The sequence below is a fragment of the Fusarium tjaetaba genome (assembly GCF_013396195.1).
Source record: "Fusarium tjaetaba strain NRRL 66243 chromosome Unknown NRRL66243_c0000146, whole genome shotgun sequence".
In the NCBI taxonomy this organism is placed as follows: domain Eukaryota; kingdom Fungi; phylum Ascomycota; class Sordariomycetes; order Hypocreales; family Nectriaceae; genus Fusarium; species Fusarium tjaetaba.
Genome location: NW_023501342.1, coordinates 112,275 through 129,432, shown reverse-complemented (window position 1 = coordinate 129,432; position 17,158 = coordinate 112,275). Strand labels below are relative to the sequence as shown.

The 17,158-nt window shown below is 48.4% G+C and overlaps 7 protein-coding genes across 7 annotated transcripts; 3 read left to right on the top strand and 4 right to left on the bottom strand.

Moving 5' to 3' along the window:
• Positions 1–356: 356 nt before the first annotated feature.
• Positions 357–1,949, top strand: FTJAE_7326 (CYB2-lactate dehydrogenase cytochrome b2; the record flags this gene model as incomplete). Its single annotated transcript, XM_037354032.1, has 3 exons — positions 357–483; positions 558–1,733; positions 1,786–1,949. The coding sequence occupies 3 exons, from the start codon at positions 357–359 to the stop codon at positions 1,947–1,949; spliced, it is 1,467 nt and encodes a 488-aa protein (XP_037205628.1).
• Positions 1,950–3,391: 1,442 nt separating this feature from the next.
• FTJAE_7325 (salicylate hydroxylase) lies at positions 3,392–5,028 on the top strand (the record flags this gene model as incomplete). Its single annotated transcript, XM_037354031.1, has 6 exons — positions 3,392–3,703; positions 3,765–3,866; positions 3,922–4,443; positions 4,498–4,693; positions 4,746–4,824; positions 4,878–5,028. The coding sequence occupies 6 exons, from the start codon at positions 3,392–3,394 to the stop codon at positions 5,026–5,028; spliced, it is 1,362 nt and encodes a 453-aa protein (XP_037205627.1).
• A 354-nt stretch (positions 5,029–5,382) lies between these two features.
• FTJAE_7324 (GMP synthase) lies at positions 5,383–7,069 on the top strand (the record flags this gene model as incomplete). The annotated part of the gene is made up of 4 exons (XM_037354030.1): positions 5,383–5,756; positions 6,251–6,441; positions 6,500–6,729; positions 6,785–7,069. The coding sequence occupies 4 exons, from the start codon at positions 5,383–5,385 to the stop codon at positions 7,067–7,069; spliced, it is 1,080 nt and encodes a 359-aa protein (XP_037205626.1).
• A 61-nt stretch (positions 7,070–7,130) lies between these two features.
• On the bottom strand, positions 7,131–8,643 carry FTJAE_7323 (Basic-leucine zipper (bZIP) transcription factor; the record flags this gene model as incomplete). Its single annotated transcript, XM_037354029.1, has 3 exons — positions 7,131–7,157; positions 7,330–8,438; positions 8,499–8,643. 3 exons carry the CDS (start codon positions 8,641–8,643, stop codon positions 7,131–7,133), a joined length of 1,281 nt encoding a protein of 426 aa, XP_037205625.1.
• Positions 8,644–9,591: 948 nt separating this feature from the next.
• On the bottom strand, positions 9,592–11,687 carry FTJAE_7322 (carnosine synthase 1; the record flags this gene model as incomplete). Its single annotated transcript, XM_037354028.1, has 3 exons — positions 9,592–9,613; positions 9,764–11,537; positions 11,609–11,687. 3 exons carry the CDS (start codon positions 11,685–11,687, stop codon positions 9,592–9,594), a joined length of 1,875 nt encoding a protein of 624 aa, XP_037205624.1.
• Positions 11,688–12,698: 1,011 nt separating this feature from the next.
• Positions 12,699–14,243, bottom strand: FTJAE_7321 (GDP mannose 4 6-dehydratase; the record flags this gene model as incomplete). Its single annotated transcript, XM_037354027.1, has 4 exons — positions 12,699–13,104; positions 13,156–13,589; positions 13,650–13,993; positions 14,195–14,243. The coding sequence occupies 4 exons, from the start codon at positions 14,241–14,243 to the stop codon at positions 12,699–12,701; spliced, it is 1,233 nt and encodes a 410-aa protein (XP_037205623.1).
• A 501-nt stretch (positions 14,244–14,744) lies between these two features.
• FTJAE_7320 (Rossmann-like alpha beta alpha sandwich fold) lies at positions 14,745–16,948 on the bottom strand (the record flags this gene model as incomplete). Its single annotated transcript, XM_037354026.1, has 7 exons — positions 14,745–14,989; positions 15,045–15,743; positions 15,831–15,837; positions 16,111–16,473; positions 16,526–16,680; positions 16,819–16,874; positions 16,926–16,948. 7 exons carry the CDS (start codon positions 16,946–16,948, stop codon positions 14,745–14,747), a joined length of 1,548 nt encoding a protein of 515 aa, XP_037205622.1.
• Positions 16,949–17,158: the final 210 nt, after the last annotated feature.

The following is a 17,158-nucleotide window of genomic DNA, read 5'->3' as shown; positions in this document are numbered from 1 at the left end:
CAGAGGATGACAGTGGGGATAAGCCATCCGTGCTGCGCAGGGTAAGACTGCACATGACCTCAGTCGTTCAGCATTACGCTACGGACTGTGATGCCCGCCGAAGTGCGGCGGCGCACCGCGCGGGAGCCGAGTTTGGAGGGCACCAGCTATCAAGAGTCACTTACCTGGAATGATTGAACCAGGCTTGGGGGAGCCAATAGATTGGTGGCAATTACGTATAAGCCATTTTCTTGTGAATTGGCACACTGACCTGACCCTCAATTCCTCCTACGACCAGCAATTAGCCAGACCAAGGGCCTTCTCCAAGACGTTGAGCCGCCAAGCTCCAGATGCGATCTCAATCCAAAATAACGACAATGGCTAAGAAAGTGAGCGTTACGGAAATACGTCAACATGGAAAACAAGAGGATGTCTGGATCGTCGTCAATGGAGAGATATACGACATGACCAACTTTGCGCCTGAACATCCTGGTGGGGAAGAGAGTAAGCCTACTACCGCAACCTCTTTGTCACAACAAGTAGCAACCATGAAATGGCTAACCTTGTGAACTCAACAGTCATCTATCAACACGCTGGCCGAGATGCCTCCAGGTCGTACAACGAGATACATTCCCCGTCCTTGATCAAGAAATCTTTACCTGCATCCTGCCACGTCGGCGTGTTGGACATGGCGACAATCGATGCGGCATGGAAAGACCTGGAGAAGGATGCGAAACCCAATATTGACCCGTCCATTGATACCGCATCCGAACCCAAGTCCAAGCCCGATCTAAGTGAAATCATCAACCTCCACGACTTCGAGCGAGTGGCGGAAAAGTTCCTCGCCACCAAGCCTTGGGCAGTCATTCACACTGGCTCCAACGACAACATCACGCGCGATGCAAATAATACGTTTCTCAATCGAATTTGGCTCCGACCGGAGATAATGAGAAAAGTTGGGCAGATAAATACTCGCCAGCGATTATTCGGTTGTGACCTCTCATTCCCTATCTACATCTCACCCACAGGAGGATCGAAGCTCGGAGGCGCTGAAGGCGAGACCACACTGGCGCGTGCAGCAGCAAAGGCTGGAATTGTCCAATGCTTTGCCACCCCGTCTTCATATCCCCATCTAGAGGTCTTGGAAGCCACGGAGACACAGGCGTTCTTCCAGCTGTACGTCAACAAAGACCGATCAAAGTCTGAGGTCGCTATCCGAGAAGCCATCGCTACAGGTAAGATCAAGGCTCTGTTTGTGACAGTGGATGTTCCCGTTATATCCAAGCGGGAAGAGGATGAGCGAGCGTCGTCAAGTTCAGGGCCTGGGCAGGCGAGAGACAAGAAAGGGGCGGGGTTTGCGCGACTTGCTTCCTCTTTCATTGACCCAAATGTTTGTTGGGACGACATCAAGTGGCTACGTAGCATTCTTGGAAGCATACCAATCGTTGTAAAGGGCATACAGAGAGCATCTGATGCAAAGATGGCGCTGGCTGCAGGCTGCGACGGCATCGTCATCAGTAATCATGGCGGACGAGCTGCTGATGGTGCACCCCCTGCTATTCTAACGCTCTTAGAAGTGAAAAGGATCTGTCCAGAAGTATTTGAGGGTATGAAAGTCCTCATTGACGGAGGGTTTAGACGAGGATCCGACGTTGTGAAAGCTATATGTCTTGGCGCTTCAGCAGTCGGTTTTGGCCGGCCGCTTCTGTATTCACTTGGCTATGGTCAAGAAGGAGTTGAGCATGCAATCAACAGTATGTCCCCTACCCTGACTCGTCTAACTCACAAGGCTTACTCGTGTTGCAGTTATCAAGGACGAAATAGAGACAGCGATGCGACTTTGCGGAATCACAGACTTGATACGGGACGCTCACCCTGGTTATGTGAACACAAGAGATCTGGATCATCTCGTCCCTGGGCAAAATGACGATCTACCAAGCAGACGTCTTCGGCCAGAGTGTAAATTGTAGTTAATTGCTAGGTTGGGTTCAGATAGTACAACATGTCCTTGTCATCTCGCCTATGGTGTTCCTGAGATCCTTGCCAAGCAGCTCCGCTCAACTGAGCCTGATGTCTACGGGGTCGACCAGGCACAGATCGCGCACTAACGGTTCCGCTTACCACAGTCTGGCTTCTATTCAAGCTTCATGATCCAAGGTCTCATCTCCCTCGGCAATCCGTCGTATTAGCCAGAGAGACGGCACGAAACCCTCATTCACATCGTCATCTTGGTCTGCTATACCTGGTCAACCCCGCAGCGTCCAATGCCATCCTGTCTATGTCCGCTACGGGAATGTATCTCTTCTACTTGATGCCTGTTGTGTGCATGCTTCTTCGGGGCTGAAGTAAACGGCAGCTATCGAATTATGGCTCTTTCAAATTAGGGAAGGAAAGATTCTAGAAATCTGTTTGAACTTGGTTGACATAATTTAAATCTCGGTTTCTATCATCTTCAGTCTATTCCCAGGTTCTTTACCTGCAACGCCTGAGAATATAAACTACTCAGTGGCTGTCATGTCTGGATGGATTCTCACTACCCATTGACCAAACTAGTTGCGGCTCTCTACTCTCAGCTCTGACCAGTTGGGGGTTACCCTACAGTCAAGGCAATCACCTAATCGGTTGCTCCGTATTCTGTTCCAGTTCATGAGGGTTAGAGAGCTAAGACAGGAAAGGAATGGCCCTTTTCTCGGAACGGGAGCGGAAAGATGGGGCCAGTCGCAGGGGCCGTTCCGAATCACGAAGGATGTGACGGAGGGATCTGATATCATGTTTCCTATCTCAGGCACAGATTGGCGCTAGTGAAGGTAATGATCTCCGAAGGTTGCATCCAGGAGGTGGTCTATCAGTGCGAGCGCGGGGTGCAAGATGCGACTGCAGTGTACCATCAGAATACCTTTAGTACACCGATGGCTTTCGATGACACTGGCGGCAGGAAACGACACCTATGTGAGATGCAGATAGGACCCCATGACTACAAAGGGAATCATGCGGGTTTTTAGATTCCGCCGGGGAGTGGTCGGGAAGTAACCCAATGTTGTTTCAATGGGCGCGGCTGATGGCCGTTGCTTATCATATAGGTGATCATAGATAAGGTGCTGCGTGAGGCTTTCCTGCAGTGTCCGACCACCTACATCGAGAGTATTTGTAAACGGACTATGACCGGAAAGAAGCCGATATGCTGGACATTCACAGCTCTTGGTCAGCAATCGGGGCATAATCGGGAGCATACTGCACATCAGTAGTGGAAAGCCAAAGCCTCCAAGGGTTATTTGAAGCTTCAATGGCATGAATACACAAACTATCCTCTCGTAGAAACAACAGAAAGGTCTGATTGTCTGCATTGTCGTCCTGTTCCATCGTTTGAACCTTGAAACCCCAGACTTGAATCATCAAACACACCGAAACAGCAATGTCGACTCACAGCGGTTGGCGCGCACTTGACGTGGCTGTCATTGGAGGAGGCATCGGAGGTCAAGCAGTCGCTACCTCCCTTCGTCGCCAAGGCCACAAGGTTACCATCTACGAGCGTGCTGATTTTGCCGGCGAGGTTGGAGCCTCCATCTCATGTGCTGCTAATGGTACTCGCTGGCTAGAGGAATGGAATGTCAATATTGAGATTGGCGATCCAGTTACTCTCCGAAAACTCATCAGTCGTGACTGGAAGACTGGTGAGCCTATCAGCGTCTACGATCTGAAGGATTATAAAGAACGATGGGGATATGTAAGTGATACCTTGACTTCGAGCCTGGATCGGCGATTGAGATGCTGATAACATCATCAAGGTCTACTACATGTTCCATCGCCAGTATATGCATCGCATGTTGATGGACAGTGCCCTTGGTGAAGGCGAAGGCCCTCCTGCTCAACTCATTGTGAACCACCAGGTGAGTTATTCTCAGATATCACAGAAGTGTCACTAATCGCTGTCTCTTGTTCTAGGCTACTGATGTAGATGTGGAGAGTGGAGAAGTCACCTTTGCAAATGGCAAGAAGGTGAAGCACGACCTAGTCATTGGAGCCGATGGCATTGGATCAACACTTCGCAGTGTTTTCGGCATCAAGCCGGATCGCAAACCAGCGACTTGCACATGTCTGCACACCAATGTTGACACTGCAAAGGCTGTAGAGCTCGGCTTAGTTGATTACTCCCAGAACAGCGCTCTTGAGTACTGGGGAGGTTACAACACCCATTTCAAGATCGTTCTGTCTCCTTGCAACGGAGGCAAGCTCCTGTCCTACTACTGCTTCTTCCCGCGCGAAGCTGGCGACCTCAAGGCACAGACCTGGGATCAAGAGGCCACCCTAGACGAGCTTCTCGACCCATATCCCGATTTGGACCGGGCTGTTTTCAAGCATCTTGAGATTGGGTACGAGATCCGCCCCTGGAGACTGTGGCTCCATGAGCCTTACGATCACTGGACGGAGGGAGTTGCCTGTATTATGGGAGATGCTGCTCATCCAGTAAGTCGTGATGTTCTTATGTCTTTACGTTTTATGCACTGACACAGATATAAGATGATGCCGGATCAAAGTCAGGGTGCTTGCCAGGCCATCGAAGATGCTGCCGCTATCGGTCTCGTGTTCAGCAAGAAGCACTTCAACGGCGATATTCGCGAGTCTCTCAAAGTCTTCGAGGAGGTCCGCAAGCCAAGGGCTACCAAGGTTCAGGCTGCATCAGCAAGGGCCAGGGAGAACATCAACGAGCGGATTGGTGAGAGATTTCGAGCCGATTCCTGCATGTGGATGCTAACAATTGCGGACAGGCTTTTCTAGCAACACAAACACCAAGGTTTACAATGTTGCAACTGAAGATGGTAAACTGACAATCGATGAGATGAACATGTAAGTTTCCCTTGACATCGGAAGTGGAGTGTTTCTTTACTGACTCTCTGAAGGTATAACATGAAAGACCATGTTGAGAATGTATTTAATAAGCGAAGGCTTGGGCAAAACATCAAGTCAGAGACAAAGCAGGAAGACAATAAGTTCGCACTAGGCAGAGGCGCGCTTCCCGTGGCTCAGCCTAACAGTATTTCAGCATCTTAGTTTATACAAGTGTCGTTTTATAATACTCTCGATCATACAAGCTCCACAATGCCAGTCACAGCTGGTGCAGCCACTGCCCTAGCCTCTAGCTGCCTAAACCCTTCACGGTGCTGAACTAAAATCTTACGGAGATAACGGACTTTTAGAAATTACCGAATGTCCAAACCATCATAATTAACCCGACGGACTATTCACTACTTTCCTGAATATTACACCCAAAGGAATTATATATAGGCCACCCAAGTGTGCCGAAACCGTAACAAGAGAAGTACTCAATTAAACACTTCATCTATAGACTCAAAAGTCCTCTTACTGAACATCAACTGAACAACTCCCCGAAATTCGACAAGCAATATGTCGACTACCGACAGTACAACCTTTAAATTCTATGCCTTTTTCTTCAAATGGATTGACCCAATCATTGCTCTCGGAGGAGCTTATCTGAACTTCATTGATCCAATTGGCGCAGTCACCTCGATGGCACCCAACTCAAAATACGACCCGAATCAAGTCTTTGTCTTCCATCAGAGTGGCGGCCTTGCATTGGCTGTTGCTTTTCTGTCCGCTGCCATTCCCCGATACTCGAAAGATATCACCGTGTGGAGGATTTTGCAGTTCTCGCTGCTGCTGTCTGACCTGGCGGGCATTAGCGGAGTGGGTTTTGCCATGGCCCGCCAAGGGAGACCTGGAGGAACCTGGACTTCGGATGATTGGGGCTGTGGTGGATCGTATGTCTTCCTGACTTTGGTGAGACTGCACTTTCTGGTGTTCAGCCGTGGTATTACTGGCATCAGCGACCCGACAGTTAAAAAGCAGAGTTAGACATGCCCGGCTCCGAAGGCATTAATTAAGCTATGTCGGAAAATAAGATCCCTGTCCCGAGACTTGCCTCCAGTAGAAGCTGTCATAGATGACAAATTGGGTAAAGCGCAAACTAAAAATCCGGTATCTTAGTGGATCGTGAATCTTAGTATCATGACGCCTATCATGACTCTTATGGAGCTTCCCCTTAGACATATGACGACGAGAAAGTACTAGCATAAACATAGTGGCTTTTTTCCACCATTCCCAAAGACGTCACTGGTATGCTATGGTCTAGTTATATAGCCTAATAGGTCCATTGCAAGTAAAAAGAGGAAGGTCTGATATTGCGATCTTTAAACCAAACAGTACACAACAACACCTGGTCATCGCTCACAATGGCTAAAACTGTGATGATCAGTGTCTTGGAGTGCGATAACCACATTGACCCCGACAGATCGAAGTGGGGAGGTTATGGCCCTCTTGTTTCCAAATGGCTTAGGTCAAACGATCGTTTGCAGGAACGCGCACAGATACGCGTCTGGGATGTGAAGAATGCCATGAACTATCCGGAGCCAGGAGATTACGATGTGCTCATAATTACTGGTGCACGTGAGTCATGGCCGCACTAAATAATTACTGAAGGACAAACTGACGAATTTCGATATAGCCGCGAATCCAGAAGGCGAGGAACCTTGGTTGGTGAAGCTTCGGGAATACATCAACAAGGAAGTGGAAACAACATCTCATCAAAAGTTTGTCGGCTTTTGCTTCGGTCATCAGATCTTAGCTATGGCTTACGGGCTATCCGTTGAGTGCAATGACTCGGGATACGAGTTCTCTGCGACAACTATCCAACTATCAGATATAGGGCAAAGACTGTTTAAACAAGACTCTATTGTACGTTCAAACTATGCATGGCTTTATTTAAACGCAAAGACTTATGTGGGCACAGTGTTTAAACGAGGGTCACCAGTTTGAGGTCAAAGATCAAGACCTGGGACAACTCCAGAATCTCGGCTCGACGGATCACACTCGCATACAAGGTCTCTTTCTTTCCAAACGCCTTTGGTCGCTACAAGCGCACCCCGAATTTGACGCTGAAGCATTAGGTCAAATACTGGAGTTCGCAAAATCGAAATTGTCAGAAGAGGATTACCAAAGTGCAAGAGTGAGAAATACTGACAATGTCGAGCAGCAAGTCGCATTGGATTCATTAGTTAATTTTATCTTAGAATAGAGATACAGATAATAAAGTATTTATAATTTCTAGATCTACGAAATACAAAGACCTATCAGTTCTAGTATTTTAGCTTTTGGTATCCGACCTGTGAAATGCAATAGTGAAGTGATTGCCAGAGCTGTGCCGGAACAATCGCGCTGCCATGCTGGACAGTCGGATGCTACAAGGGCCATTAATAAGGTCCAAAGATTAGGCATCTGACTTAATGTTAGCATCTGCATCATAAGAGAATCCTGGGTTGGTGTATATGTACGTACCTCCATGGGTAGGACTGTACTGAGATTCTGATATACCTGCTCCGTAGAGATATCATCCTTGGTCACGGCCGCATCTGTAATTGACTGTAGTGATTGCCAGGCTTCGCTGTTCTCAAGCATGAGAACCGCTTCAGCCTCCTTGAGAACCTCTTCACCAAGACCCCGGCGCTCTGAAGGCTCCCACTTTCTTGCACCTTCCATTATCTCCGCGAATACTCCAGGAAGTCTTCTGATTCTGCTGAACCGCTGCTCATGGAATAGCTTGGATGCTTCCTCAAAGTCATCCGCATAGTATGATGTGACTAGATCGTCAAAGCTTTCGAAGCCCATTGCGCCGACACATTCCATGATGTTCTGGAATCTTGCGTTTAGTGATTCTCCGGGCATGGTGGGTGATCTTGAAGATGAGGCGAAGCTTGCTTCTCTTGCGGTGGATGATTGGGCTTTTAGTGAATTTGAGTTTGTTGACGGGGGTCTTGGGTTGTGGTTTGGTGATTTATCGCGTGAGCATGACTTTTGTCCCTCCAACTCTGTGTTTGCTATCATCCATCCAAGATCTAGGTCTCCTTCAAGGTCGTCAGTAATGAATGGGTGATGAGAAGCAGTCGTATCAAAGGTTGATGTAGGGAAGGACTGCAGTATGGCTGAACTGGTGTTCTGGCTCACGGCAATATCGTCAAAATGCGTTTGATGAAGCTGTCCATTGGCTTCGTGAGGCTCGGCTATAAGGCCTGAGGGACGGCTTTGCTGCACCTCGCGGCCTGGTCTAGCTTGTTGATAAGGCCTTACTGATTTGATCACGGGAGGACCTGAGATCCCATTCACAGGACCGAGAGAACTTGCTGGGGAGAGGGTGTAATTCGAGCTTTTGTGAGTGGAACTCTCTTGGCTCTTCTCGCGGCTTGACCGGGAGCTCAAAGCTTCAGGCAAGCCCTGAGTTGATCCACGGTTGGTCGTTTCAGGCGATGTATATGAGATCCTTTGGCGCACAGAATCTTCTTGAGAACGAGGTTGATCCCCAGTCTCTGTAACTTCATTCGAGGAATTCGCATCTTCATACTGAGCCACCTTCTTCTGTAAGTCGGCAATGCGGGACTTGACGCGACGCCCTATTTCAGCTCGTCAGTAACTACCTCAAGCCAAGCCTATCGTGGAGGGGTCAGCCTTACGGTAACTTCGCTGGGCAACCCTATTCTGCAAGCGTTTCTTGGCCCTTGGGTCCGTGTCTCCTTGGCATTCTAGATCGCTAACGTTGGCATTGGCGCCCAGAGATGCAGCAGTCGAAGATGTGTTACTAGTGAATACAACGTTCATGGTTGTACCTGATTGAGAGGCAGCCGACATAATGCACCCAGAATTTCACAAGCTATTTGATCCATTACAATAGGAAGACAAAAAACCTTTCAATACAACCGGCTTTTGAGCACATTTGTGCATCCTGAAACCAGTAACAAAGCACGTGAGCATCATTTCCTTGTTGAAATGAAACCAGATGCAACGTTAAGGCGTTTTTGCTGCAGCTTACGGGCACCCTCAAAAGTTCCAGCCCAAATCACTTGCAAACCCACTGACTCCCCATCAAGAAGGCAACTCTGGCAGATCGAGAACGCTCCTCGTGTGGAGTTAAGCCGGGGTTTCCAGAGCAATTCTTGTTTAGCCCCCAAGTCGCGCTGCATACGCCATACGAAGGATCAACCGCGTCGGAGTCGATTTCATAAGAATCGGACAGACCTCAATTCAACTGGTTGGTCATGTCGCTTTCATGTTACACAGATTGCCTACCCTAGTTGAATTGCAGGGAGTTGATTAGGCTGCCATAGAGGCCGACTGCATCCCGGGTATGTGTTCCGGCGCATAAAGGCCAACACAAGCTTGATTTTTATGCGATTTATAAAATGTCGGCATATTTTACCTTATTTGACTGAGTTGTCGAAGGATTATATGCGGCCCGACCCGGCTTGAAACAAACTGTCAGCACAAAAGTTCCGAGCAGCCTAACCCTGAGAAGATATTTGTTCCGATGAGGCAATCACCGAGCTGACGCGCTGACTATGGCGTCATGGTCGGCTGGTCCATCGGTACGTCAAATTATGCTTCGAGTTATGCTTCAAGTCCTACTGGCATGGTCAGGCATTGAGTCATGCTTACATGGGGGAGGGTATACAAATGACTAGCTTTCACCGACCACTACAGGAGAGCTCAAGCTAAGGCAGTGAGGTTGAGTTCAAATGCTGAATTGATGACCATATCTAACTAATGTTCTCACACCTCATCCAAAACATCCCTGCAAGTTTGTATAAGGCGATGATAGGTCTCCAGCACCTTTCGTCGATCAGTCCTAGACTGCACCAAGAAATAAGCCAGAAACTCAACGCCCAATGGTGGCGACACGAGAGTGCCAGGCTGCCTAAATAGCTCTGACCTATAAACTAACGGAGCAACGTCTGGCATTCTCTCCAGGACTTCGCTACAGAAGCCTTCTGGTACCAGTACGTTATGGCGGTGAATTGGGATCAGGCAGTTCGCGCTCCAGTACTGTGTCTCAGACAAGAAAGGCTTACACATCGCTTTAAAGCGATCGCCATCCCGTAGGCATTGGAGCAGCTGTAGGGCGCAAAGATCTACCCCGTAAGCGTGAAGGGTTGAGAAGGCGCAGTCCAAGCCAGGAGGGCGTGCGTTGACCTCAATGAGATACACCTCAGGGTCGCCAGGTGACGGGTTGTCTGTATTAGCCAAATCAACAAGGCCGTCAATTTCTTGGTATCGCATGCTTGAGTTCTGAACTCTAGCTTCAACGTGGAATACCCCATTTTGGAAACCAAGTTTTAGCAGGGTTTGGTGCAGAGATGACTTGATCAGGTCCTGTTCCTTCTGGGGCAATAGCGTGGGTGACACCATGACAGTCTCTCCAAAGTTGTCCGCAATAGTGGCGTCGTTGGCATCAGCAGTGCAGGGAAAGTCATCCGTGATCTCTGCAAACATAAGCTCGCCATCCCAAAGAGCAATGTTGGCATCTATCTCGGGCCCACTTATGTAAGTCTCGAGAAGGATCCCGTATTTTGTAAGACCATCGCTCTCGAGCTGGTCGATTGCTTCTCGGAGTTTGTGGTGGTTTTGAACCTTTTTGACACCCCGAGAGGCGCCACCACGACATGGCTTTATCACCAGAGGGTACTTCAAGGTTTCCAACTTGTTCGAAATCTCTTCATTATCCAAGTCTTTGGCACTCTCCAACCGAAAAGACTGCATATTGGGAGTATTGAGAACTTTGCGGGTCGCATCCTTGTAGTGAGCGGTGATTATGGACTCAACGGGCTCAGTCTCGAGATCCAACATCTCGGCTGCTTTTGCAGTTGCGATGACATACTCATCTGAGAAGGTGATGATGCCATCTATTTTGCGACCCTTGACAGCTGCGGTGAGTCTTTCAGACAAACTGTCATCACTGTTCATATCGACAGCAATAAAGTCGTCTCGCAGATAACTGTACTTTGGGCCCTCCATGAAATGGCCGGGTCGATCAAGGACGATGACAGCTATTCCAAGCGCTCTAGCCGCGTCGAAGGGTCCCTCGGAACCATACCCCCCTGTCGTGCTATCGAACAGAGGGCGACCGCCAACAACTGCCACGATCAATGATGGAGCTTTGTCAGGGAGGATCCAGTCGAAAGAGAGCCTCTCGGCGACTTCCCGATCGACAAGGTCAAAGACCTGGAGGCCATGAGCCGATTGGATGGATTCTGTGCAGATCAAAGCCCCGGGAGAGGACCGTAAAAGAGAAAGCAGATCGTTTTCTGTTTGAAGTACCGCGCGGTAAGGCTTGTCCTCTCCCTGGAGGGGAATGACGGATTCGACACAGTCAGAATGTACCATTCTCAACTGCAGAATATCGGGTCGAGAGAGATAGCCATTGCGTGGGACCAACAAGACCTTGATCAGAGCCTCTATGGCGCGATTTGGTCTGCTACCCCCGGCGTACGGCAGCTTTGATGTCACACATTTGTTGATGATAGTCCCCAATGGCGTATTAGTACAGTCAGCAATACCCTCCGTTCCATTGGCTGCGTGGCCATCCGTCTCGGTCTTCTCCGAGGATGTGATATTCAGGATGAGATCGATAGATTTGTAGTACGGATGTGCATTTCCGTTGACTTTCTTAGGCAAGAGAGGGGGCGAGAATCTCCAACGGCACTCGGCTTTCACGGTGGCTAGCAAAGAGGAAAGGTAACATGTCAGCGTAAGATGCTCCTGGCTAGTGGAATCTCGGACGGCAGCTTACAGTCACTGCCGAGAGCCTTTACCGAAAAGGTCTCGGAGAAAAACGATCCATCCATCTTAGGGGTTAACTGGCTTCCCATCTTGGCCGCAGGTACTGAATTCTTTAGCTATCAAAGGAAGTTTACGGTGGGGGAAGGGTACTGAAATAGTAGTGTTTTGTGTTTGGTATTGTCTATTGCCATGGAATGGTGTCCCTCGTTTTATCCGTAAGTGAAATTCACATTCTGACACTTGCATGGCAAACGTAGCTGCATTAGACGTCATCCTTTGGTCCCTGCGCTTGTAAGAGATTTGTCAAATCTCTCTCTCGTAATAAAATGTTTCAGACACCTACCGTAAGAAGAGCTGCCTTGATTACCCTGATCTGCGTTGTTGGTCAGATCAGAATGGCGGTGAAACTTGGAAACATCTGATGCATTGGTCAAGCGGAATTATTGATCACTTCACAACCAACAACGTCTACGGCAAAATATGAGTAATTGCGAAATTTAAGAGCCCTACTCCAAGTCACCGCATTGGGGGTTACTGACTGGGGTGTCTCATCCCCCCACATCACCTCATTTTCATGGAAAAGGTACCTTCCCCATAAGGAGTGCGTTGCGGCACAAACGTCAGCTTAGTTATACAGATGAGACTAATCATAATTTCTGTAAAAGGTAACATGGCACGTTTGTGTCACTACCGGGGAACGAGAGAACTATTACGCGTAACCATAAATGACCAATCAGAGCTAACCAGTGCCGAGGGCAAAAACACTCTCAATAAGGCAGAACAGGTAGTTTACGCCACTCCGGTCATCCTTTGAGCATACTGGAGCTGATAAAGTCCCTTCTCGATTATCAAGCGAGGACATGGGTAGCGGCAACTACAGGCTGATCTCCATTTAGTGTTGATGCTAGGGCTTAACTTGAGAATTAGGGTCCTGTATCGCTCTGCCGTGTATTGGCACGTTACAAGACAACTAAAGAAGTAATTAAAAAAGAAAGAGAATACAGTTTTATATATTGGCTTAAACTATTTCATGGAGATATCAGATAGAGAAATCTAGAATGAATGACTATTGCTTTAGAAGCATCAACAAGATAGCTAGACTAAACCTGAGTTGTACCCTCCGCATCAACCCCCTCAACGTCCGCCAGGTTGATCTTCTCAGCCCCATCTGAATTCGTAGTGACGCTGTGAGCCTCACCAACTGACTTGGCAGGACTGTGGCTCACGACTCCATTTCCAGTTTCCGCCTTGCCAACTACCCAGTCCAAGTAACTGTTGGAGAAGATTCGACCTGTATTGACGGCATCAACATCGCAAAGTACCATTTCTTCAACCAGCGCTTCGAAGCTGTAGGTTGGCTTCCAACCGAGCACTTTCTTCGCCTTGGCTGCTGAGCCAAGCAAGTTCTGGTTATCAAGCGGTCGGTAGAACTCGGGGTTCACTTTAACGCGAATCTTTCCGCTAGCTGAGTCAATACCGACCTCTTCAAGACCGGTTCCAGTCCATCTGATTGATGTGTCAGCCACTGCGATCGCACGATGGTGAAGAAGAACTTACTCAATATTGACCCCGATGACCTTGAAAGCTGCCTCCACAAAGTCGCGAACGCTGTAGGACTTGCCACTGGAAAGAACATAATCGCCTCCGACTGGCTGTTGCAGCATCAGATACACGCCTTGCATGTAATCCTTTGCATGGCCCCAATCTCTGACAGCGTCGAGATTTCCTAAGGAGAAGAAGTCTAGCTTTCCGCAAGCAATTAGAGCTACTTGTGTAGTAATCTTTCGGGTGACGAAAGTGGTGCCCCGTCTCGGTGATTCATGGTTGAAGAGAATACCGTTCGAGGCATGAAAGCCATATGCCTCTCGAAAGTTGACAGTAGTCCAGTACTGGAACAACTTGGTGACAGCATATGGTGATACTGGGTGGAACGCGGTCTCCTCAGTTTGTGGAGCGGGCATGTCCGACCCAAACACTTCAGATGAACAGGCCTAAACCAGTATATTAGCCTTTTCGCATTTCATATATGATGCGAGATAAAGGAACGTTACATTGTAAAACTTTGTGGACTTGTCCAAACCCAGCATTCGCATGGCTTCAAGAAGACGAAGTGTACCCATAGCATTGGTGTCACTAGTCTGCAGTGGAGTGTCAAATGAGACAGCCACGTGGGACTGAGCAGCAAGATGGTAGATCTCATCGGGCTTGATGCTGCCCAAGATCTGGACAAGACTGCCCAGGTCGGACATGTCGCCAAGATGCATGGTCAAGCCAGGTCGGAGTGGCTTGCTCAGAGCTTCGCGTCTGGAGGCAGTTGACCGTACCAAGCCATGAACTTGGTAGCCCTTTTCCAGCAGCAGTTCGGATAGATACGAGCCATCTTGACCGGTTATTCCTGTCTCACATGTTAGATAGTGGAACAGTTTCTCACAAGGTGCATACAACGAACCAGTGACAAAGGCCACTTTGGGTCTGAAGTAACCATTCAATACTGCCATACTTTCTGCTTAAAAGGTGGATATAAGATATTCAGTAATGTCTTTGTTGAGATGACAAAGTCGAAACATCAATCAAATAGAGGCATCTCATTATATACCTGAAACTGAGTGCTTGATCTGACTGATGGGTACAGGGGCATCATCCATGATGATTCATCCATCACTGGAACTGTGCTAAGAATATGAACATCGGAAGCGATCAACCCCCCCAAGCAAACATTTTCACCCCGCCTCCCGTCATTACGCCAACCAGTAAGTATCTTGTTACGCAGTTCTTTGTGTAAGCCAAAATTCACCATTTTTCTTGTAGGTTACGCCACACGGTGGCAGGCGACTGTTGGTTGAGTCATCATCGACCCAAGACAATAGTGATGTCTTCCCAACTAGGCTGCCGGGCCATTGATCTGAGATCTGTCAGGTCTTTCCCCAGCTGCGACGTCAGCTCCGTTCGTGGCAGGTGGACATGCGGCTCGTGTACCAAACTAAGCTTACGTTAGGAGATATGCACTACCATGTGACGAAGAAGCTTTCAGGAAAGGAATGTAAGTATTACGTGAATATAGAACCCTTTACTAAACATGTTTTACTGTTCGAGCAATCTGACATGATAAGTAGCATTGCGTGACATGGGTTGTTCTATCGATGAGTCTAATCTCCGCGTAGTACTGGCTCCAGGATGCTTAGAAGGTCAAAGGTGCTCATCTGGCCCAGAATCTCTTCGTCCAATCCATGTCTCTCGAGGAGGTCTCGTCTCATGGCTGTTGAGTTGATGTCAGACCCAGTTGGTCTGTTTGCAAAATCGAGGTAGTAACCCATTGTCCGCTGGCCGAGGCTATCAGCACCTCGGCAAGTCCAAAGTGTAGCCTCCTCCGCTGCTTCTTCAAGCTTTCCATCTGGAAGAGTCAGAAAACTCAAGCAATAAGTGAGAAAGTGATTCAGTTCACCTACTTTGTTCATCACGTGCCATTTTTTGCGGAAGCCATTCCCCAAAGCCCTTCCATTTAGTTGGCTGTCCATTTGGTAAAAATTGCGAGGGTACATGTCGCGCTTTGTTTGTGACAAGTATTCGCGGGAACCTGTAGGGCAAATTATTAAGAGCATCGGCTCTGTTGAGGTTATCCGGTCCAATGAGATGCGAAAACACAATCTTGTAACCATCCGCTTCGCAAAGCCGCTGCGCCGCTTCCATGAACGTGAAAAATGGGTACCATGTCTCTGACCATATCCAGACTTTACTTCTAGGCACCTGGGGCATCTCGGCCCAGAGTGCAGCTCTTGTCTTCCGACTCATGAAGAATTCTGGGTGACTGTTTTTCAGCTTGTGGCGTAGGTGGAAATCCTCGCTGGGGAGAACCACCACGGCGGCGGCATTGACGACAGGGTGCAGTGCTGATAGCAGTACGTCCAAGTGCCCACGGTGCGGGGGGTTAAAAGAGCCACCGTAAACAAGGATCAAGTTGTCTTGACCCTTTTTGAGGTGGCAATCAAGCTTCTGCAGCGGACTGAGTGCGGTTTCTGTAGACAAACGAACCTCTCTGTAGGCAGCTTCCAGGTAGGGTCGAAGGGACATGATGGCCAAGATTTGAGAATAAAGAGCGGTAACAAAAGAGCTGGAGAACAAATGTTTGCGCTGCACTGTTGGTGGAACTGAAGAGTTTTATGTTTCACGAGAATGTGTCCCCCATTTTCTATTGGTTTATTCCCTCTGTCAGCCTCTTGATAGCCCTAACCGACCTTTCACCTTGTACATCGTCAGCACCCGTCTGTCTATTTGCCTTGACCCCTCAATCAGCTTCCCACTCAAATTCATTGCCTGACATTCTCAGCATACAGCTCACTCTGAATCACGTCTTCCGTCCACTTTCCTTGCATTTCGTCGCTTTCTCCACACTATCTACCGACACCGAGTCATACTACTAAATCCCCATCATGATTCAACATCGATAGCTCACCAAAGCACAGCGATTGGAATCGGTGAGTGCGACCAGCACCCTGCAAAAACCAATATGCTTACAGCGGGGATGCTGTAAGCTCCATCAATGTATAAGTGCAGCCGCTTGCTAACCATAGCGACACTGAAAATGAGCACAGCAATAATGACTGGGTAATGAGAGCCAGAAGCCAAGTTGATCAAATAGCCTGTCCATTCTGCAACAGCAACTGCTGTAGAAATGAGAAGAGCCGCATATGCTGTAGGAAGGCCCTCGTGGTACATCGCTTTGCCCTGATCGCTCTTTGGTACCAAGTGCGCAGCGATGTTGAATCTTGCGAGTCGAGCAACACCTGCACAGACAAATACAGCCAAAGCTAGCTGATCGGCCATAGTATCAAAGCCAGCGGAATAGATCATGACTGCCGGCGCCACGCAGAAAGAGACCTGAGCACGGAAGGTAAGCATAGAATCCTATGCCTCGCGAAAGATTACTCACCAAGTCACAGAAGCTATCCAATTGTTTTCCCATTTCGGAACATTCATTCCTAGCCCTTGCAACTATTCCATCGAAGCGATCAAACTCATAGCCGAGAAAGATGAGCAAGTGCGCTGAGAGAAGTGATTTCTGTATCGCACAGAAAATGGCGAGAACTATTTACACGAGTTAATCGCCCAACATCATAGGGTAAGGAATGATTTAGAATACCTCCGCAAAAGCCTAGATCATTGGAAAATCCAGGTCAACTTCATAATTTCTAATTGTTAGTTGAGGGTTTTCGAGATACTCACCATTCGAGAGAGTGATGTAGTCAGCGACGCGCAACCGCCTGTATTGCTTGTTAATGCTAAACTGTTTACAGCAGTGGGTGCGCGGTGTGTACTTCAACATATCGTACTTAGTAGGTACATTGGCTGCCATTGTGAGTTCTTGCAGCTCCTTGTCCAATTGAAAATGGATTCTGTCTGTTTCTTTATCGCTTCCTTTATGCCAATAAAGACATACAGCGACTGTAAGTGCTGATGGCTAATTTATGCTTGGTCGCTACACTGAGGAGACCGTGTATCACCAGTCAATCACGGACTACCGCCTGCAATCCTCGAGCTCTGATCGTCCCATTTCCAGCTACTA